Below are 23,660 nucleotides of genomic sequence, written 5' to 3'. Positions count from 1 at the left end.
ATTAAATAAAATATACAATAAACGAAACAAGTTTAGTTAAATAAATTTGTCAAAAAATAAAAATTTGTCGAATAAAAAATGTCAATTGAATTCATAAAGTACATTTATTAGTGTAAAGATGAAAATAATTTCAAATAAGTTTGAATATTTAAAAAATACATTAAGTAAAAAAAAATTACATATGTAATTTATAAAAAAAATAAATTAACAAACATATCATTTTATGTCATTTTATATTTATCAGCTACTTCGACAACTAACTTTACCAAACACTTTAATTTTAAGCTATAAGCTACCAGCTATCAGTCATCAGCTATAAGCTAGTTTTTCAGCTATCAGCTACCAGCTAGCTTATAGCTTATTTTTACCAAACAGAGCCTATCTCAAACCAACATCGTTAAAACAATCTAAGTAAGTTTATATTTATATAATATAATATTAACTACTAAATAAAAATAATAATTTTAATGTCTCTAAAAAATAATTTTCTAAACTGCCGCCCCTCACTCCGGCCTATGCTGAGGACCATCGTTGGTTATAGCAATAGTAATGAGATAAGTATTTTTAATACCTGGGTCTTCTTATAATGTCTCCCCAAATCATATGTTATTCAAACTATCTCTCTAATGCTATCATTCATTCATATATTATCTCACCATATTAATTAGATTTATTAATTAGCATTTGAGTATCAATAACCACTGAAATGGTAACCAGGTCAAATATTTTGGTGGTCATGGTTCTAATCTTGGTGTGCAATTGCAACACAGTGATATGCCATGTTAATGGTTGTAGCGGGAGGGATTTCAGATGCGGACCTCATGGTCCGCCAATCCGATTTCCCTTCCGATTTAAAGACAGGGAAGAAAAATATGGTTGCAGTTACCCCGGATTTGAGCTTACTTGTTCAGACACAAGAAAAACTCTAATAGAGCTTCCTACACATTCTGGTCCAATTCAATTAGAAGTGAAGAGGATATTTTATGACGACCAGGAACTATGGATATCTGATCCTGAAAATTGCCTTCCAAAACAGTTGTTAAAGCTTCTTCATTCACAAATTTCACCTTTTCAATTATTTGCAAGATCCGACTCCAATAATAGCTACACTTTCATGGATTGTAGTTCATTAACCTGCCCGGTTTATTTTGCTGATTCTGGTACACGATTCCTTGATTCGGGTTTGGACCCAATACTCTGCACCAAGACTTTAGATATTATTTTTTCATCGTTGTCCTTGCAATATAAGAATATTTTGGTTATGACATGGTCAAAACCCAATTGTAGCAGGTGTGAAGTAGAAGACAAGATGTGTAAACTGAAAAACAATGGAACTGAAGACGAGATAGAATGTTTTGATCGTCATCACAAACCTACTAAGAAGATAATTCTATATGCCACAGGTTAGAGATACATTCTTTTTCTGATGGTTAATTCAATTTGCTGTTAAGAATTTGTCCATTATTTAACTATTTTTCTTCAAGTTTTTGTCATATGTTTTAATTCAGTGTGCTTAAAGTCGATGTATAATTATATTCGCCCCTACACGATAATTACTCATAGATTAATTAGTGTTGTTTTATGCAGTTGTGTTCGTAGGTTCCGTTATGATAACACTGATTATTGCAGCCTGTTTGCATCTCTATAGCTATTTTAAACTGAAAGGTGAAGATGAGACTAGAATCGAAAAGTTCTTAGAGGATTACAGGGCACTCAACCCTGCAAGATTCTCTTATGTTGATATAAAGAGGATTACAAATAATTTTAGGGAAGAGTTAGGTGAAGGAGCTCATGGTGCAGTTTTCAAAGGTAAATTATCTAATGAAATTCTTGTGGCTGTGAAGATGCTTAAAAACACCGAGGGCGATGGAAAAGAGTTCATTAACGAAGTGAAAGCTATGGGAAAAATTCATCACATCAATGTTGTTCGCTTGGTTGGATTTTGCGCCGATGGATCCTACCGTGCTCTTGTTTATAATTTCTTTCCAAATGGTTCGTTACAGAACTTCATAACCCGACCTGATGATATGGACCATTTTCTCGGATGGGAGAAGCTACAACAAATTGCTCTTGGCATAGCCAAAGGTATTGAGTATCTTCACATGAGTTGTGATCAGCAAATTCTTCACTTCGATATTAATCCCTATAACGTGTTATTAGATGACAAGTTTGTTCCAAAAATTACTGATTTTGGTTTGGCGAAATTGTGCTCTAAAAATCAAAGCAAAGTGTCAGTAACTGCTGCAAGAGGGGCTTTAGGTTACATTGCACCTGAAGTGTTTTCGAGGAACTTTGGAAATGTATCGTATAAAGCTGACATATATAGTTATGGGATGTTACTTCTTGAAATGGTTGGAGGAAGAAAAAATATAGGTCAGTTGTCTGAGGAAAATTTCCAAGTTCTATATCCAGAATGGATTCACAATCTACTTGAAGGCCGAGATATTCACGTAAATATTGAAGGAGCAGAAGATGATAGAATTTTAAAGAAACTCGCAATCGTAGGACTATGGTGCATACAGTGGAATCCAATAAATCGTCCATCTATAACAGTTGTGCTCAAAATGTTAGAGGCTCTAGAAGAAGAAAACTTGATTGTTCCCCCAAACCCTTTTAACTCGACGACGTCCAGAGTTGTGGAAACCAAAACAAAATTTTCAACCTTAGAGTTGGAAGCTATACATGAATGAGATAAGGTAATCACAATAGAATAAAAATCAGATGTTTAACATCTTACATATAGGTGTGATGTTAATCTTGATGCATTCAGTAGAAAATAGTTTTATAATTTTGTAAAGATACCCAAAAGGTCATATTTTATAAACTTTCAATTGAACGGTATATTACTAGTTTAGTTCAATCCATCACACACACATATATATTATAAATTTTAGGCTTAAATATGTAAAAGGTCCTTGTAAGTTGGCGTGTTTTTGCTTTTAGTCCGAGTATTTTTTTTGGCGAAACAACCCTTGGATCTTGTTAACTTTTAGAAATTGGTCCCAAACATTAACTTCCGTTAAAAATAAGTTGTGCCGGCTAACGAAGGCACACATGTCACTTTCTGAGTTGGCAAAACACGCTTATGTGGCATGAAATATGATAAGTGTTGTGATTAGAGGGAATAAAACCAAAAACGAATATTTACATAGGGATGAAATTAAAAAACGTAATCATCAAATTTTGAAATTTAAAAACCAATCTTTCCACCTTCTTCATCTCTCCGTTATTTCTTTCTTCTTCATATCTTTCATGCCCAATCCTTCATACCTTGCGCCGTAAAAGTAAAAACTCACTCTCTTCAAACAATGTCTTCTCATTCCATTTCTCAATCATCATCAATTGAGTTCCCTATACATGGTTACAACAAAATAATGAAGATGTTCATCTCCAATTCACATGACAACCCCGAAAGAAAATATTGATAATGCACAACCTTTCATCTTCAATTCACCTAGGTGTCTAAAGGATCAGTCTCACGAGAAACAAGTTGTTGTAACCAAATAATCACTTTTGAAGTTGCCAATATAGGATCTATAGTGTGTTGGGGACTAACAGCATGACCCCCCTTTCCACTTATTTTTGCTTCAAAGAAGCCACTTTCTACAAATATTGGACCAGACCTAAATTCCATCTCACCAATTGGTAACTCCGGATCAATATGTAATCCAAAGATAACATAAACATTTTCTAACGCTCTAGAATCTAATATTTTCTTAGCTCCTACACCTCCTTCGTCTGCTGGATGGAAAACAAGAACAACAATTCCCTTGTTTAGACAACAAAATAAATAATTTATCAGTAATCTATGAGAGGAAGAAGACTACAATAACAAGACAATACGGAGAAAAATAGTAGGCATGAATGATGTACATTGTAGAATAAGAGTTAGTTTGAATTGACTTATTTGAACTTATCTGCTCCCATAAGCATTTGGGAGGCTATCTGGGTTATGAGAGCTTATAAAAAGTTTATGACGTGTCCATAAGGACTTATACTATCTTTTTACTTTAATTGCCTCTCATTAACCACTCAAGCCCCCAACTACTTAATTAAGCAGAATAGAACATTAATAGAAAATAAAGAAAACAAAAATAAGCAAAGACAAATTAAAGATCTCACTTGTATATATTTCCCATGTTGTTTGAGAATATGGTAACATGTGCTCATGACCACACGCATGTCGGCCATTATTCATAGGTTTGACTTACCTTTATTTTTTTACCCAAGGTTTGACTAACCTATTATATATATATATATATATATATATATATATGTAACCTTGATCTAATGAAAAGGACAACAATTACTTTATACTAATATTTGATAAATTCATATGTTACTCTTTCAAAAATAGATTGAAGAGTTGAAAACAAAAACTCAACTTCATGTTAGTTGTGTTGACCAGACCGGTTCAAAATATTCAGAACCAAAACAAGATATAGGAAATAGTATAGGAAAGTTACATAATAAGTTTTTCCATGTAAATCCTTTAAAACTATACTATACTCCAGCACCAAAACAAAACTAGCACCTTAAGTGAAAATGGTTTCAACCTCTATTTTTGGACGAAAAACCAGTTATGCAAGATGTGTGATAGTGTTTCTTTACTTGTTTCTACTTCCACACAAAACTTATTCACAACCTTGTTCTTCTTCCTGTGGAAAAACACGACCCAGACCACTGTGGCAACAATTTGTACGAGTTGAATTGTCTAAACAACGTTACAGTATTGAAGCTGTATGATGCTGAATATTTTGTGCAATCAATCAATTACAAGAATTACACAATACGAGTTGTTGACCCTAATATTCAACCCAACAATTGCTCCTCTCTCCCTCGCTTCTTCATATACCGCACCAATTTCACTTATTATGTTAACTCAGGAAGCTACACCGAGTTCATTTACAAAGAAAATAATTCATACCTATACAGCTTAACTCGATCGAATTCACCTATTTCCTCGGATTTATCTTGGCCTGTAATTTACCTGAAGTGTACAAGTCCACCTAGTAATGATGTGAATATGTATTATGCGGATACAGCTTCATGCCTGGATCAACAAACATATGTTATTGTTGGGGATCCACACTTTGGAATATTGCAGCCTCAATGCCGTGTTGAGCTTGTTACTCTCACATCCTCCTGGCGAGATACACTACATGCATACGACATTAAAGGTACAAATTTTTTATTGAGACAACAAATATACCTCTCAGTCCTTATATATAAACACACCAGCGAAAAGATGAAAATCTACGTTTCCATCTTTTACGCTCTTTTTATTGCGTTGACGTTTGAAAATTATCAACTGTATTGTTTTTTTATGAAATTTTGATTTAAAACTAAAGATATATATATATATATATATATATATATATATATATATATAAATATAAAGTTCTTAAGGGTATAATTGGAACAATAAAAAAGTAAGTATAAATATACCCATCTAGTTTGTTACACCTTTTTAAATGATAAAGGAAAAAAAATCAGACATATATATATTTATATCATGTTTGTTACATTCTTTTTTTATTCTTATCTATTTGTTATATGTGTTATTTGTATTGAAATTTGAAGGCGTTTTTGGAAAAAGAAAAGTCAGCTCAAAAGAGTTGAGAGAACTGGTCCCTTATGTCTTCTACCGTCACCTCTTTCAGTCCTCTCCGTTAGTTTTTTAATGTATAATATTTTTAATATGATTATAACCGTTTGATTTAAGGTCCATATCATGTTATAGTGAACCACCCATATCTAATTATTTTTCTTTTCTTCTTCTCTTTCCCTGTTCTTCCTCTTGATCTTCATCTTCTTCAACACTAATGTTCATATAAACCCCAAATAAACTTGAAGAAACAAACCCAAAAAAAAAAAAATTGATTGAATCCTTCACTGAAATCTTAAATTAATTGATCCAATTACTTAAAAAAAATCTAAAATTGAAACATAAAAATGAGACATATCGCCCACCTTCTTCCTCCATCATCATCGTTCTTCATGACCCATCTCCAGATCTCAATCCTCTCTTCCACAAAACCGTTCAATCCCATCACTCAAATCATCACCAACCTCACAATCCTTCTCTTTTCCCTCCAAAGTTTCAACCTTTAACCTTTTCTCAAAACCCCATTTCCCAATTCAAATTCACCACCTTCACAATCATAACTACCGACGGAATTGAACCAGTGACTGCTGATTTTTCAATTTCCTCATCTTCCGGTGAGAGATTCACCGGTGCAACTTCATAGATCTTCATCGGAGCTATAATTGGAGTTACCGTTGCCGGTGGTGGTTTTACTTAAGTGTCGACAAGTGCTGCTAGACACGTTGTCGGCGGAGGCTATAAGAGAAACAATGACGGCGGTTTCGGAGACTGACGATATGAAGAGGAGTTTCCGTACGGATCTTCTCACGCCAATAGTGGAGGAGAAAATATGCCACGGAGAAGAAGACACCGAAGAAAACGGTGTTAGCGACACAAAGAGAAACGGTCTGTGAATTGAGGTTTTCTCCGGTGGTGATGGTAAGCTTCTGGCTTTTGAGGTTTTCGCCGCCCGTGGGAGAACGTGGAGGAAGAGATTTAAGTCTTCAGCAAGCGTCCATTTATTTTGAAGGAAAGGGATTTTTGTTTGATTGGTTGGAAAATGAGAGGGAGGGATGAAAATTTGTAGAATGAACGAATGAGAGAAAACGAAAATTGTATATTAAAATTAAAATTGGAAAATTAAGAGTTGTTTGATTGGTTCACAATTTTATTTTATTTTTATTTTTGGGTTTTAGTGTTTGAAGATTGATGAAGGTATATGTAGATGTTGTTGAAGATGATGAAGAAGTGAGAGGAAGAAGATGAAGAAGGAGAAAAAAATTGGATGTTGGTGGTTCACTTTAAGATACAATATAGACATGCATGATCTAGCTGTTCTCATTATAGACAAAAGATCAAAGGGTTAAAATTAAAAATCTAATAAGGTGCATGGTGGACCACCTATGGTGCTGGTTCACCTTAGATATTTATGGTTAAAAACTAACGAAGTGGACCAAAATAGGTAACGGCATAATACATAAGGGACCAATTTAAGACGTTTTTTAGTTAAGGGACCATTATGAAAAAAAGAATTAAGTTAAGGGACTAGATGATCAATTAAGCCTTCTTTATATATAGCATAGATATATATGTTAACAATTTCCAAGACACGCTATAGGCCTCTGTCGAATGGTCCAACATGTTCCCAACCTTACTTGTAGTAAATTTTCTTTTTTATTTTCCAAAACACTTAGGGTTTGTTTGGAACTGCAGAAACAATAAGGAAAGAAAGCAAAGTGGAAAGAAAGGTTGTTGAAAAACATTCTTTCCCTTGCATGGTTGCGTTGTAAGAGTGGAAAGAAAGTTTAATTATGATGGGGCCCACGTGTTAAAACTTTCCGCTCAAATCAGCAAAGAAAGCATGGCATGAGTTCCAAAATTGTAAAATTACAATACTACTGTTATTTGAATAAAAATATTCCAATAGCATGTGCTTTCTTTTTTCTCACCTGTGACTTTGGTGACATTCAACATTTATTACTATTATACATATATATATATATATATATATATATATATATATATACCTATCCATTAACATTTTTTCTTATAAATTAACGGTTAATAAAATAATTCTCATATAATATTATGCTATCGTTAATTTATTATTTGTTTTTTTTTATTAATATATGTTACTTTATGTAATAGTACAATATCAATTTTAATGTAGGGGTATTTATGTCATTTTAATAAACATAGATCTATCTTTCCTTTATCTTTCTTTCCTCTTTCTTTCATACCAAACGGTTAAATAATCATCTCACTTTCCATTCACTTTCTACTCTCTTACATTCCTTCAACTATCTTTCCGCTTACAATCTTTCCTTTCACTTTCTTTGATCTTCCAAACAAACCCTTAGTGATATATATTAATTGAAGGTTTGTTTTTTTTAAAAAAAAAAATGTATTTAGTCATTTGAAAATAAGTTTATATTTATGGACAAGTTTTTAATCAAATAAGTGTATATTTAGGGATAGAGGGAGTACTATATTATACGATTATAAAAAATCTAACAAGTTAATCCAATTAGGTTGATATGGTAGTGTTTGTTTAAGACAATGTAGTATAATCCTCTTTAAGGTTGCATTGATCACCCCTTATATCAATTTGAGTGGTTCCTTAAAGAAAAGAAAAAAATCTAACAAGTCAAGTTACTGTGAAAAGACTCTTTCGTTGTTAACTATAAGACCATTTGTAACCAAAAAAAATAAATAAGACCATTTAAAAAAAATTTGTTTGTCCCTAAATTTAATACTCTCTTCTCCGTTCGTCTCAAATTATAGGTTATTTTGAAGAAAAATATTGTTTCAAATTATAAGTCGTTTTACCATATGAATGAAGTATTAAATGTTATTTTTCTTACTATATCATCAACTATTTATTACTCTTACTTCTTTCAATTATTTAATTTATCTCTTTTATACCATTAATGATAGATAATTTTGTAAAATTACTTATAATTTCTTTTTCCCTATAATACTAATTACATTTCTTAATTTGTGGAAAATGATCAAAACGTCATTTAATTTAGGACAAAGAGAGTATCTCTTATTAATACTATCAAAGTGTCTTGAAATATAAAATGTTAACATTGAAAGCGTTTATATATTACATGATGAAATGCTAACCGGTGCCCCGGGGCATTGGTTAAAGATATTAAAAAGAAAATTATACAGTAATTATTGAATTGAAAACTGTGTAATTAATATTAAAATAGTAAAAAAATGTTTCCTTTTATGTAATAATTTATTTTCTTGGCATCCTTAACTGGTGCCCTGAAGATACCGGTTAGCATGACCCTTTTGTTTTGGTGGCGTCCGGGATTCGAACCCCGAACCTTACATATATTATGCATTGTTCTTACCAACTGAACTAAACTCACGAGACTTAGCATGCCCCTCTTGTAAAAGCCACACAAAGTTCAGATAAATTTAATATTTAGTTAATTTTTCTTAAAATTTATTATTGTTGTTAGATGTTTTTATACTAAAGGACAACGTAATAATTATTACCTCGATCTTTATATATAAGACTTTTTTTTTATCGAAATCATGAGAATTATGAAAATTGATATTTGTATTAAAGTTGTTTGCAATCATTATCATTTTTACAATTTTATCTTTGAAAAGAGATATAGTTTATATTTTCAACATACTATTTATTGTTCTCTAAAAAAAAAAGTTACTATTTATTGTGATTGAAGAAAAAAATGCATGTATAATAAATATTGATATGTATGTAAATAATAATCAATACAATTGAAAATAACAAAAAAGATCTTATAAAAAAGGACGATAAAAATTCTCAAAATATCTTATACTACCTCCGTCCCTAATTATAAGACCCTTTTGAAAAAAAAAATTGTCCCTTTTTATAAGACCCCTTTGCTATTTCCAACTACATTAATTATTTCTTTACATACATGCTCCTATTTATTATACATCTTTTTCTTCAATCAACAATAAATAACATGTTGAAAACATAAACCAACTCTCTCTTAAAGGATAAAATTGTAAAAACAATAGTAATTACAAACATATTTAATACAAATATCCACTATCTTAATTCCCGTTATTTTTTCAAAAGGGTCCTATAATTAGGGACGAAGGTAGTCCTACTTAGGATTAGATGTAGTACATCATATATTTTTATTTTCTCGGTCTCACTATTATTTTCTTTTTAACATTTTTTTTCTCGAAATAATTGTCACTTTACAATACTAATGCAAAATTTATTTATTTATTTTCACTATTACAATTATTTATTGAATTTCATCCAACCCAACTATTCCATTAACTACAATTAATCAGAATATTTTATTAAATGCTTCTAATTTTACCATTTTAATAATAGTACATAAATTTTAAACGACTGATATTGTGAGATGGAGGGAGTATTCATAATTAATTTCTTATTTTCTTTTTAATTAAATCATTATTACTTGAATTAAATGTATTTGTAGGTAACGTTTCGTATATTGATATTCACAAGGCGTTAAGCTATGGATTTGAAATTTCTTCGATGAAAGCCTCTTGTCCTTGTGATCAATGCTTCCTCAACGACACTATTGGCGAGATTCAATGTTACGTTCCCGATTGTCCTTTTGACTCTTGCGGTAAGGATATACTTCATCTCTTTGGTGTCGATTATAAGTAAATTTAACTTTGTAAGTTTATTTAATTAAGAAAATGCTAAAAGGCACGACACATTTTTTCGTGGGCAACGCGCGACTGCATTACTACTTGCCATTAATAACTACCTCTCTTATTAACTTATCAAAAATACCAAATTTGTTTACCCATAGTGGCAATCTCTTTATATATTACTCCCTCCGATTCCTTATACAAGAAATAAAAGACATAAAACATCAAGACCAAGGAAATACATTGAAAATAGTAAATTTAGGGCCGTCTTAACAAATTCATAGGCCCAATTTTAATTTTATAAGGGATGCAAAAAAAAATAAATTCTGGGCCCAAAAAAAATAAATAAGTTATTTAAAAAAAAAAAATTAGAAATCAGACTTTGGTGGGTCTTGAACACATGACCTCACACTCAATAAAAAGTGATCTTGCCACTAAAGCAAGCTGTACAAATTGAAATAATTTGCTTTTAATAGATATATAACCATTATTTTCGTATCTTACATATAAAAAAATAATATTTTGGGCCCCAAAAAATTGGAGGCCCGGTGTCGTCGCCCAGCCTCGACGGGCTATGGGCCGGCCCTGCATTTAATACACTTCTATACTTAAGAAAATTCCATTAACACCCCTAAATTAATTACTCTTTATTCCACCAACTTACTTACTTTTAATATTCTCTCTCATAATAAATAAGGGCACAAGTGAAATTTAACTTCAAATATACTTGAAACTTGGTCAATATTTCTTATAAAAAGGACCAAAAAAATTTTCACTTTTGTTTCTAATAAAATGGACCGGAGGGATTATTATTTTTGTTGTCAATTTTATATTAATTGAAAATAATTAAACATATTACAAAATAGCCCTATAATTGAATTGTTTAATTTTTTATGGTGGGCCAACCCATGAAGGGCTCTGCATCTGCTTATAATATTCTAAACATTTTGTAAGAACACATTCAAAAAATTTAAAAGATACGCATGATTTGACTTAAAAGCAGTGACTCAAAGTGTGGGTCGTAGAGCTTTTACGAAACAAAAGTTGTAGCAACATTTTAGAGAGACAAAAATGAAAAGTTGAAATATTTATAAGGATTAAAATCATATTTATTCGTTTTTATACTACATTCGTCCCTAATTATAAGACCATTTTGAGGAAAAAAATCACTTTTTATAAGATTCATTTGATATTTCCAATTACATTAATTATTTCTTTACCAATATACCCTTAATTATTTTGCAGCTTTTTCTTCAATCAACAATAAACACTATATTGAAAATATAAACTAACTCTTTCTCATAGAGATAAAATTGTAAAAATAATAACAATTTATATTCAAATTTAATACTACTATTGATTTTCTTAATTCCCATGATTTTAGCAAAATATCCTATATTTAGGGGCGGATATAATATCAATTTTACATAAAAATAAATAAATAAAGAAGCAAACAAATTTTGAAAAGAAAAGATATAAAATATAAGGATATTTATTACTTTTTCTTCTTTCAATTCTTTCATTTATCTTTCCTATATCATTTATTAAGGACAATTTTGTAAAATAACTTATAATATATCTTTCCCAAACAATATTAATTTTATTTTTTAATATGTGTGAAATGTCCAAAACGTCGTATAATTTGGGACGGAAGGAGTATGTTCTTGTTTTTTTTTTCTTCAACTTTCCTTCCTAATATATATTTGTTAAAAACGATATCTTTCTTTCGTGTCTATGCCCTGAGTTTATATTAATACTGTAATTGTATATTCGTTATTGTAAAATAAAATTGAAAAAAGTGAGTAATTGATCTTATTTTCATTTTCAACACATTGCAAAATGATTTGTCCTTCAATTGTAATTTTCAGGATATTGGTCCTACAAGTCCCGCCTTCTATTTGGTAAGATGAAGTTAAACAATTTGATATTTTATCTACTTTTTATATTTTTAATAGTTATAGTTTATTTAAAATATATAAAAAGATATATCATAATCTTTTATTGCAACTAATTTATAAAAAAAAGGGTGTATTTTTTTTTATGAACTAAGAGCATGATAAATCATTAAGGTCAAACTTAAACCTCTCAACTAAGTTGAGACTCTCAACATCCCCGTGAGCATAGTTCAGTTGGCAAGGACATGCATAGTTATATGCAGGGTTGAGATTCGAACCTCAGACACCCCACTTATTCATCTTGAAAAAGGTGAATTTTAACTACTAAACTACTTGACAAAAAAAAAAAAAAGTTAAGACTCTCAAGAAACTTCTATCTTCTGTTACCCACTTACAATTATCTTATTGAAAGAAAAAAAAAATCCCAAAAGAAGTATATTGTTGCTCAACCACTCTTGGAGCGAGTGTTCTAGGCTTTCCTTGCGAGCAATTTGATTATATGCTTCGTTGCGTGCTTGCTTTGCTTTTTTTTCTTTTTTCTTTTGGATAAATGAGGTAAAAAGGGCTATTCTTCCTGTTTTTCTTGTTCCCAAGACTACTTGATTAGATCAATATTGTGTTGCACCGCTGCAGACCTATGGAGAGGGTTTGCAATCACCTCTGTGTGATCATCCTTATCTGTAACTTCAAGAGTCGTCATGTCGACAATGGTGTGATCCACATCTCTAGGCTGAGAGTTCGTTGCACAAATAGTTCAATAATCTCAACATCTTGCTTGAGCGGACCACTAGTTTCAAATCTGGATGGGACAATCTCATAAGTAACAATCACCAATGGAAAATTTTGCTATGATAACTTCTCGTAGACCACTTCAACCTTGAATGCACATCCATCCCACTACACCATGATTTCATAAAAAATACAGCGGGATAAATCAATGTCGACCAAAATACACGTGTAATGGCCAAAAAACTTGTTTTGCGTTGCAACATCCAAGGTCAAGGGAATTCATACGACATTAGAAATCTCAAAAAGTGTCGTGTCTCGTCGATATTCTTGTGGGAGTTCCATCTAGTGTATCCAAATTTGTGTATCTGTTTGTCGTTGAGTGTGCGAGTTGAAGTCCTTCGTCCATTTGGGAAATACGAAGCATGCCAGGATTAAGGTTCACAATGCTCGTTGCCCAAACAGTACAAATGTCCTTAGAGAAATCAACATGAAATTCAAAACATTTTCTTCCAAGTGAAATCATGCGCCAAAGCCCAATTGTCATTCATAGCGTTGAAAGTTTCCTTTAAGATCCCTTGTTGCATATAGCTTGTCTTCCTTGCTGGGAACCAATCTTCTTTGAAGGTTTCTTTTACATTCCTCGAAACCCTTCTCACATTTCTCGTGTTATTTTGATACAAAAATCATCCTCTTTGATCGATGGTAAAGGCAGCGGACAATTGCAGTTTGCGTTATGACGAGAGTTGTTGACAACCTTTGCAAAGGATAAAGATGTTGCAGGAGTATTGACGGTTCACTTTTTTGCATAATCCACCATGCATGACCAAGACGCCATATGGGTGTAACCATAGCAAAAAATGGATTAGCTCCACCTTCTTGTACCACCGTTTCTGAATCAAATTTGCATAAAAAGCAAAAAGTCAGTCAACGTGAACCTTTCAATTGGTGATGGATGCCAAAAAAACAATAACGATTTTATGTGAAAACAAAAACTATATTGGTGATGATTGTACCAAAATCAATAGTATGTATACTAGTGGAACGACTACGCAATTTGAAATAATCTATGGTGTACGATCAATTAAAATATTTAAATTTCGATGCAATTTTAGATCAGCGCTCGTCCTAGAAGTTTTAAAACCCTAGCCATTTTTCGGTGTGTATCTAATATGAACCTATTAAAAAAAAAATTGTAGGTGTCCCGTGAGCATAGCTCAGTTGGTAGGACAATGCATTATTAAATGCAGGGGTCGGAGTTCGAATCCCGGACAACCCACTTATAAAGATTATCACCTTATAAGGTGAATTCTAGCCACTAAGCTACCTGACCAAAAAAATAAATAAGTTTTGTAGGTGAATTCTTGTTATAAAATATATTACATCTCTTTTTCTTTTTTCATTATATAATTATTTTTTTTTTTACTAAAAATAATAAAATTTACCTTTAGACCTTTTCGAGAGGTCCATACATTTTTTTTATAAGCGTAGAGTGAGTTTAAACATCAAGGAAAGACTTAGATATGGCATCTCAGTTGGCATCCCAAGAAAAATGTATCTTCTACCATTTACTCATAATATATATTAAAAAAAAAAAATGTACAAGAGGGTGGGCTAAACCATAACCCTAAAAAAAACCCAAAGCAAGTAAAAAAAAAAAAGAAAAAGCATAGAAGAAAAATGGCTCTAGAGGAAAGAGATATTGCTTAACCACCCTTGAAGTGAGTTTTATAGGAATTGAATTTGTTGAGTTGCAAAGCTCTCGCGTGCATAAGAAGTTCAAGGTCCTTCTGAAGTACCGAGGAACAATGTGAAGGTGGGGATAAATGACGTCTCCAACTGTGTTTCAGGAATGGATGGAATTCGCGAGGGGATAATCCATACGCAAACTGCAAAAAAGCCCATGCAAAGAACCATATGCGGCAAGATTTAAGCTAACGAAAAAAATACCCTTGCAAACGGTTGTGGTTGAATTTTGAGGGCCACAAAACCCCATATGGCTTTTGTGTGGGACACATGGCCGACACAAAATCCAACATCCCGTGCTGACACAAAGTCACATTTGTGTAGGTCTACATGCCACCACAAAAGCCATTGAGTTTGCGTGGGTAAAAGTCTCCCGCAAATGTTGTGGATTTTTTTAAATAATATATATGCATTTCCGTGGGGCTTTTTCTATCGCGAAAGCACATATGTACTTTGAAAATATATATATTTTATAATAAAAGTCATATATACATATATAGAAAATTGACATTTAATTTTTTTTTTTAAGCTAAGGAAAATATATTGAAAGAAAACGGAATACAAAAGAGCTGAGGGGGCGTAAACCTGACCTAGCAACCATATAATCTACCCTAAAAGGGTATTATATCGATGATAAAACAAAAGTGGTATAAGAAACACAAATTCTTAGCATATAAATACACACTAGCACAATCTAGAGAACCCAACACAGGGCACGAAAGAAAAATTGCAAAAAAAGTGATGTATCAAACCGCTAGCATAATCAAACCAGACACGAATATGAAAAACTTCAAATCCATCTTTTTATAGATGATGTATGAACCGACCACCAACACGGACAAATTCATGGACCAAGTGCCCCTGCACAAACACAAGCATCATAGCCCTTTCGAGCATAAGGATCTCTGTCCACGACGAAGAGACATCTGAACCTTATTCTGACGAGTCAACATAGCGCCACAACGAGTATTTTAAACACCAGAAGTGTGATGTCGTAACTAGAGAAGCAACAACGCCATTTTTTAAAAAAAAAAAAGATCTAAACGAACTTAATCTGCTTGGAACATCACCGTCGTGATGTAGGAAGAAATATCTAAGAAACAACCATGGTGGCGCCATCAGCTTTGTAGGCTACCTTGATAGGGGTGAAAGATGGTGACGCTAAAGACGAGGTCACCATCTACAACAGATCTGGACAAGTTTAGATTGAAAAAGAGGAAGAACCATCAACGGCGGCGCCGACATATTTGATGGATCCAACCCCAAAAAAAGGGGTTCTAGGAGGTGGTCAAAGAATCACACCACCACCTCCTTGATGTGTGGGGTTACATTGTTATGGGAAGGTTTGGATTTGGTAGGATGAGTTAAGAAGGAGGATGGAAGAAGAACAGTTAGGTAGAGGAAGGAAGAGAGAGAACAGAGCTTCTCTCTGTTCTCTCTCTAGAAGGGTTTTTCAAGCTTCAATTTTTAGACATTTAATTTAATATTAGTTAATAACAAACTTGAAAAGGCAAATTTAAATATAATAATTTCAACATAAATATATATAATAATCAAAAGTCATCAAATAAAATATTACATATTGATACCGAAAATTAAAATTACGAATTAATAATTAATACAAATTCTAATAATAAAAATAACTCATTATTTGTTGTAAGATGATATATTTGTTGTAAAGAATTAGTGTAAGAATAAGTGAAAGAGTAAGAAGTGTATATATAACACACATAACAACAACAACAAAATTTCAAGTGGGATATTTTCGGCGGCCTATTGTATGACACAAATGCCAAAGGTACAAAAATGTAGTCATAGAGGTTTAGCGACGGCTTATATCTGCCGCAAAATTAAAATTTTGAATTTGCCGCCTAACATTTGCGTTGGGTAGGATATGTAGCAAAGTTCTGTTTTATTTTTGCAGTTTTGCGGTGGCTTTTTCCGCGGCAAATTTTAAACATGTATCCTTTTACCTGCATACAATTAGCGGCGGCTAGGCTTTGCCGCAAAGTTTAAATTTTAAATTTTCCGCCAGCTTTTGTGGGGGCCTGGATCCTTCGTAAAGTTCTTTTTTAATACAGTTTGCGACAGCTTTCTTCTGTTGCAAATTTTAAATTTAAATTTTTGTTTTCCAGTTTAGAATTGGCGTCAGATTTATTTTTGCCGCAAATATTTTTTGAAATTAATTTAAATAGAAATACATTTGTGTGGGCTCTTTTTCGCCACAAATGCATATAATGCCGCAACAAATTTGCGTGAGAACTAAATTTGTTGCAAATTGTTTATGTTAAATCAATGAATTCTTGTAGTGATTATGCACAAGTTCCTAAATCTTAATGCTCAACATTCCTTGTCTGGTCAATGTGCTCATGATTCTCAACATGCTCAACATTATGTAGAGCTGCACTAGAAACATTTTCATGGATTTCCATATCCGCATGTAGCCCTTGTGTTTCAATAATGTCAAAAGGTGCAATAGAATGGTGATTTGTTTGCGAAAAATTATCAATTCCAAGATGAAGGGAATTTGCTCATTACCATTATTTCGAACCAATGTAGACATATCAAAAATTGCGTCTGTGATATTCAATAAAGCAAATGAAAAGAGAAGATGGCCTTGGAATGTTGGACTGGTTGCTTCTCCATCACCAATTAATGAGTTTCTTCCACATGATCTTTTGATTTTTGTTGCGCCGGGGTTTTTGAAGTCATCATAGATGCTTGATTATTAGTAACATTATTAGTAGCAGGTGCTTCGAAAGCCTTTAAAAAGCCAATACCATGAGTATTTTCTTTTTACACACACCTCTGAGTCAGTTACTTTTGTACTTGAGCTAGGTGTTTACAACGGTCAACCTTTTCAACAACCTTTAAAGATTGCAGCCAACGACAAACTATGACATCATGACCAATGATTCTACAATGGAAGCTAAAGTCCGGTAACCATTCATAAATGACCTCTAGATTGAAAGCGCAAGCATCTCTGTAAACCATTTTTTAATTAAAAATGTGGTGAGTAAAAACAATATCAACCAAAATACGAGCATAATGACCAAATACCCGATTGTGTGGCAGTATCTATAGTCAAAGGCATACCTATTGCACCAGCAATTTTAAAAAGAGTCTAATCAAACCAATATTCTTGATGAAGCTCCATTATTCTTATTCCAACATGGTCATGGGTTTCACGGTATGAGTGAGTGTTGAAATCTTTTGTCCACTAACAAAACTGAGAACTCCTGACTTTATATTGTTAATGTACATCAGCCAAACACAGCGTATGTCTTCAACTAAGGCAAAAGTGAATTCAAGAAAACGATGTCCTAAGGAGATCATCTTCTAATGATTGGATATTTTTCATACCAGACAACTTAAATGATATTTATTTTGTTGTATAAGGATTCTTCCCCTTATTTAGAACCAACATTGCCATGAAGTTTTCTTTGACAATTTGTTAATCCCTTCTCCAAGTCTTGTTGGGTAATCTTAATACAAAAATCTTCTCCCTTAAAAGCTGGATAGGGGAGGGGATCATTTTGTGCAGCTACCGCCAAGCTCTTCACTAAATGTAGGTTAATTTGAGGGAAAATGAGTAACCAAAATCTTGGTGTGTTATTCTCCTATCTTTACTCATTTTATCTAGGGTTTGAATGTTTAGGTACTATACATTAGTTGCTAAAACTCGTTGAATATCATTGTTGCTAAAACTTTTTAGTATTGGTATTATTATATATGTTCCACTTTCCTTGTTGAACTCTCAACAAGTGATGACATTTGTGGGGAACCACAACAAACTTGTCAAAGAGTAGGATGACTACTAAATTTGAGACGAAGAATCTTTCCAGTAACAATGACTTCAAGTTGTGCAAATTAAATATGAAAGCTATTCCATTTTTAACAAAAATGTGTAGAGAAGTTAAGATGTGAGAGTAAAGGCAAATGGGCTAAATCAAAATCAAGTGGTAGTAATAAGTCAAAGTAAACGGTGAAGTGTGCAAGGTTCAATGTATGTGTTAGATTTGTCTTACGATGTTTGACAATGTAGCTAGTACCGAGCATGGGGAAATTGAAATTTTGTATGATGCTAAGGTAATAGGTAGAGATAGCAAAATGTATGGATTATATATGGTATATGGTTGTGCAACTATTGGTCATGCATTGGTATCTAGTAGGGATTTACACGATAATTCTTAGATATGTGATTTTGATGTCATGCATGTTAATGACATGGTTTATTTGGACTAGCTGAATAATTTTTTTTTTTTAAAGAGGCAATGATAAGAATACTCAGTTAGTTTTTGGATATAGCAATTTGTTGAGTTTAATAGGTTAGTAAAAGACATAATTGATGTAAGTGATTGAAATTTATGGTGGAGAAAACTCAAATTCAGGAGGAGGCTTCAACTAGTGGAACTAGAATACAATCAACAATAACTCGTAGCTATCTGATGACAGATCATCTTACATTATTCTTAGCATGTTTTTCAGTAGGTTTTAGCAGCAAAAAGAAGGAGTATTAGAACGTTTGCCTATGATTTCGGGACTTTTGTAATTTTTTTTAGGGTTAATAGTGCTTTTCACCCCTGTAATATATGTCATTTCCGATTTTCGCCCTTATAAAATTTTCGGTTTGATTTGTACCCTCGTAAAATTTTTATTTTCCAGAAAACACCCCTAATAGGCCATTTTTAGAATTTTTTTTAAGAAATTTTGGTTTTTGAATGGCCTATTAAGGGTATTTTCCGGGAAATAAAATTTTTACGAGGGTGCAAATCAAACCGAAAATTTTATAGGGGCGAAAACCGAAAATGGCATATATTACAAGGGTGAAAAACACTATTAACCCTTTTTTCTATATTTGAGTCTATAATTCTAGTTTTCCCAAACATGACAATTTTAGGGGGATTTTTGAAGTAATTCACGAAGAAATCAAGGAAATTGGCAAATCAAGAACATCTAAACATTTGTGAAGACTTTGGGAAGACCAAGAATTAAGATTCAAGAGGTCTCAGGAGACTTTACAGTGGGAGGAATTATGTTCCAAAGTTTCGAGGCACGTTATTTGAAAACGAAAACTTAAAAACGACGAATATTGGAGAAACTAGGCCAAGGGAGTATAACCATGCGCCTTGGGCACATGCCATGCACCTTGGGCATGGCTAAAACATGGCATGCGCCTTGGGCACTGTGCATGCACCATGGGCATTTCCAAGGTTGCACTTGGTGCGCCTTGGGCCTGCTATATGTGCCCCGAGCATTATAAATGCCACGGGCGCAGGCGTAATTTTATGCAATTTTATGGGTAAAGTCCGCGTTTTTAGTCCCAACCCAGTTAGAAACTCTAATTATAAAAATTAGTCTTCTTCATTCAGAATTTCTCGTTCATAACTATGGCAGTTCAAGGGGAAGGCAACTTTGGAGCATCAAGAGTGTTTCTATCTTCTCCTTTATTTTCTAGGGTATATTTTTATCTTTAATAATTTGTTTTTAGTTACCATGTGTAACTACTTATTTTTAGGTTAGAGTTCTAAGATGAATCTCTGTTTATTTTTGTTGGATATTTATTGAATTTAGGGTTGTTTATATTTGATTTATTTTTTTGTTCACTATTAAGTTTTATTTAGTTATTTATTTCAAAGGAGCGAACCCTAGATTAGGTACTGAGGTTGTGACAGAGCCTAATATTGTTATTAGTATCTTGCTGCTTATATCTTGATATTTATAACATTATACTAATATTTATCTATCTAGGAAGTAATTAGTTAGTAACTAGCAAAAGATATCGAATGCGAGTTGACCCTAGTAGTAAGTACTTAGGAGGTGACATTACTAATACTAAGTAAAATTTGCTGAACCTAGGAGGTGACTAGTTAGTAATTAAGGAAACAAACAAATGAAGAATAATATAACAGAACCATTCTCTTTAACCCTTTGTAAGGTAGGCGAGATAGGGCTGCTCATTTGTAGAACTACTAAGTGTGAGAGAGAGTGTGATATGAGTGTGCAAAGATTCATAGATGGGTAGACGTACATGAACATTGGCCAGGCCCCACACTAATATTCATTACGAAGGTGGCAGAATCCGATAGGATTAATAACCATATACTATAGCGCGCGTAAAACCCTACTGTGACCATAAGTGCCTTTGGAAATCTTGGAAAGCCAACATAAAGTCTATGTTTCAATTACCTTAGAGACGGTAAGACCCCACACGTGAGGATCACCGTGTGATCAGCAGGTGCAACCAGACTTAGGAGGGATAAAACTAGTTAACCGAGATTTATAGACCCAACACGTAAGGATCACCGTGTGATCAACAGGTGCAGCTTCCAACCTTCTAGGTTAGTCACGTCCCAACAGCCTCATCACTCGTATAGTCTACTTAAGATAAATAAACGCGATATGTCTGTTATTTAATATCCTACAATATAAATAGAGGGGATTCGAAGAATCCTAACCGCTACTTACTTTTTTGTAACCAAAACAGGTAAACTTACTCTGTTGCAAACAGATAAAAATTGCAACTCTCTAACCGTTATCTTTTATTATATCAACAACTTACAAAAATAAGTAACGCGAATTGTTTGGACGAAACGACAATTCATGTGGATACGATACTCTACTTACTTTATTACCTGGTAAACTATTTGGTACACTGCCTAATCCAATACGCATCACTATCGGTTGAGATATAGGGAAAAGAGAGATATTGTTGCACCAAAACGGTGTGGATATGGAAACCTTGTGTAATATGTTTTAATTGTGTCTTGATAGATGCAAGACTTGAAACCAAGTATCCTTAAGAAAGCAATTGAAATCAAGGAAAATCAGACTGTGAAACTTGTGGGATTACAAATGGTAATTGAATGCAAGAAATGTCAATTTTTGCACTTGTGGAGCTACCTTAAAAAGCATGCAAGTTATTAAAGAGAATAGAAGGTATTTCGATGATTGAAGAGGTAAAGATGAATCGTGTAAAAATATAAAGTGTAGTTAGATGAAAGGACAAACAACTATGTGATTTATGGTTAAATGAGAATCATCATTGACTATCAAAATTAATAAGCAATGAAATAAAATAGACCCAAAACTGAAACCAATTAATCACCTAAACTGGCTCCCTAAACCAAAATTTCCAGCAAATGCACCAATACATGTTCCTCAAGAGATGTTTTTACGCCTTTAATTCCTTAATGCCATGCGCTTTCTGTGAAATTGAACTTTAATGTGATTTTTCTGTTTTGCAGATTATGTCGCTGGCATTTACGGAGGTATAGCTTCCATTTCATCCATTTATGGTTGAATAATGATATAATTTGCATTATTATTACCTAGTTTTTCTTGTAGTTAACATAAGTCATAATCTTATATTTTTTTAAACTACAAATGTCTGTTGTTATTTTTTTAAGGCAAATGCTAACTTTGCCTTCAAGGACACATGTTAACGAAATACACGTATCAAAAGTCGTGCATTCAGTTTTTGAAAAGTTAATATATTATATTTTTCAATGGAAAGTTGCTCTTTTTGGATTGCTTATCGGTCATGTACCCTTAAAACACAAGTTAACAATACATGGCCTTTTTTTCTAATGCGGGAGTTGAACATAGAAATATATGTAGCGTTTATGGTGACCAATTAATTCTATGATATGTATTGTAGGACTTCGAGAGTTGACAGGCATGGATAAGATAAATCATCAAATATATAAGTCATATATTAACATGTACAAAGCAGGAATAGTTACAGGAAGGTATGTTCTACCATACCTTGCACCTAGAGTTATATTGGGCATCATATTTTTCTCGACACTGTTGATCTATACATATCGGAGAAGACATGCATCGATATATGAAAATATTGAAGATTTTCTGCAAGGTAATACTCTCATGCCAATAAGGTATTCATACAAAGAGATAAAGCAGATGACAAAAAATTTCAAGGTAAAATTGGGTGAAGGAGGTTATGGAGATGTGTATAGAGGAAATCTAATAAGTGGGCCATTTGTAGCCATAAAGATGTTGAAAATTAAATCGAAAACCAATGGGCAAGATTTCATAAGTGAAGTTGCAACTATAGGAAGAATATACCATTCAAATGTGGTAAGACTCATCGGGTTTTGTGTCGAAGGATCGAAACGTGCTCTTGTTTACGAGTACATGCCCAATGGCTCACTTGATAAATATATTTTCAACAAAGAGGGAGTTATATCTCTAACTAACGACCAAATATATGAGATATCTCTTGGAGTGGCTCTTGGAATTTCATATCTTCATCAGGGTTGTGATATGCAAATTTTGCATTTTGATATTAAGCCTCACAACATCCTTCTTGACGAAAATTTCATCCCTAAAGTTTCGGACTTTGGTCTTGCAAAGCTTTATCCTATTGACAAAAGCATTGCCACTTTGATGGCAGCAAGAGGAACAATTGGTTACATGGCTCCTGAACTGTTCTTCCAAAATATTGGGGGAATATCATATAAGGCTGATGTGTATAGCTTTGGTATGCTTTTGATTGAAATTGCAAGTAGGAGAAGAAATTTGAATTCACATGCTGAGCATTCAAGTCAACTTTATTTCCCCTTTTGGATTTATGATCAATTGGTTAAAAATACGGTTAGAGAAATGGAAGATGTGATTATGGAGGAAATTAATGATGTTTTGAAGAAAATGTTCATAGTTGCACTTTGGTGTATACAGTTGAAACCCATTGATCGTCCTTCAATGAACAAAGTAGTAGAGATGCTTGAAGGGGATATTGAAAGTTTTGAAATTCCTCCAAAACCATTACTATATCCACATGAAACAATTCAAGAGAATCTTGATAGCAACTCAAATGAAACTGAATCAGATTGGTCAATCAGTTATGTGGAGGAAAAAGTGAGCAATCCTTTATTGAAGTAATTATATATGTCGACGTTTGGATTATTTTGTTGTCTAATGAATTATGGCCTAATTTATGCATGTAGTGTTTGCTTTATTTGTAAAATATGAAATATGAATTTGTTACTTTATTACCTAAATCTAAGTAAACTTTGTAAACAATATGTAAAAACAATACA

The 23,660-nt window shown here is 32.8% G+C and overlaps 2 protein-coding genes across 6 annotated transcripts; both read left to right on the top strand.

Annotated features, from left to right (window-relative positions):
* Positions 1 to 530: 530 nt before the first annotated feature.
* LOC25482335 (rust resistance kinase Lr10) lies at positions 531 to 2,864 on the top strand. Of its 5 annotated transcripts, none has more exons than XM_024775488.2 (3): positions 1,034 to 1,160; positions 1,291 to 1,403; positions 1,588 to 2,864. In XM_024775488.2, the coding sequence occupies exons 2-3, from the start codon at positions 1,310 to 1,312 to the stop codon at positions 2,688 to 2,690; spliced, it is 1,197 nt and encodes a 398-aa protein (XP_024631256.1). In that variant the 5' UTR covers positions 1,034 to 1,160; positions 1,291 to 1,309; the 3' UTR covers positions 2,691 to 2,864. The 5 variants fall into 5 exon arrangements, with proteins under 5 accessions (XP_013466338.1, XP_024631256.1, XP_024631254.1 ...); XM_024775486.2 differs by having other exon boundaries at positions 1,046 to 1,181; positions 1,288 to 1,403; XM_024775487.2 differs by having other exon boundaries at positions 1,047 to 1,181.
* A 1,675-nt stretch (positions 2,865 to 4,539) lies between these two features.
* LOC25482331 (rust resistance kinase Lr10) lies at positions 4,540 to 23,616 on the top strand. The gene is made up of 5 exons (XM_024779080.2): positions 4,540 to 5,180; positions 10,051 to 10,203; positions 12,100 to 12,132; positions 21,846 to 21,869; positions 22,259 to 23,616. Exons 1-5 carry the CDS (start codon positions 5,027 to 5,029, stop codon positions 23,500 to 23,502), a joined length of 1,608 nt encoding a protein of 535 aa, XP_024634848.2. The 5' UTR covers positions 4,540 to 5,026; the 3' UTR covers positions 23,503 to 23,616.
* The last annotated feature ends 44 nt before the right edge of the window (positions 23,617 to 23,660 follow it).

This window comes from Medicago truncatula, chromosome 1 (assembly GCF_003473485.1).
Source record: "Medicago truncatula cultivar Jemalong A17 chromosome 1, MtrunA17r5.0-ANR, whole genome shotgun sequence".
Taxonomy (NCBI): Eukaryota; Viridiplantae; Streptophyta; class Magnoliopsida; order Fabales; family Fabaceae; genus Medicago; species Medicago truncatula.
The sequence above is the reverse complement of the archived record's forward strand: the minus strand, read 5'-3'. Positions and strand labels throughout refer to the sequence as shown.

Bases quoted from the DNA above. Each gene is read 5' to 3' on its own strand.
- LOC25482335 (XM_013610884.3), top strand. From the start codon at position 707: ATGGTAACCAGGTCAAATATTTTGGTGGTCATGGTTCTAATCTTGGTG. The intron at 1,404-1,587 runs GTTAGAGATACA...TGTTTTATGCAG, and splicing joins GATAATTCTATATGCCACAG to TTGTGTTCGTAGGTTCCGTT.
- LOC25482331 (XM_024779080.2), top strand. From the start codon at position 5,027: ATGTATTATGCGGATACAGCTTCATGCCTGGATCAACAAACATATGTT. The intron at 12,133-21,845 runs GTAAGATGAAGT...TCTGTTTTGCAG, and splicing joins CAAGTCCCGCCTTCTATTTG to ATTATGTCGCTGGCATTTAC. The intron at 21,870-22,258 runs GTATAGCTTCCA...TATGTATTGTAG, and splicing joins TGTCGCTGGCATTTACGGAG to GACTTCGAGAGTTGACAGGC.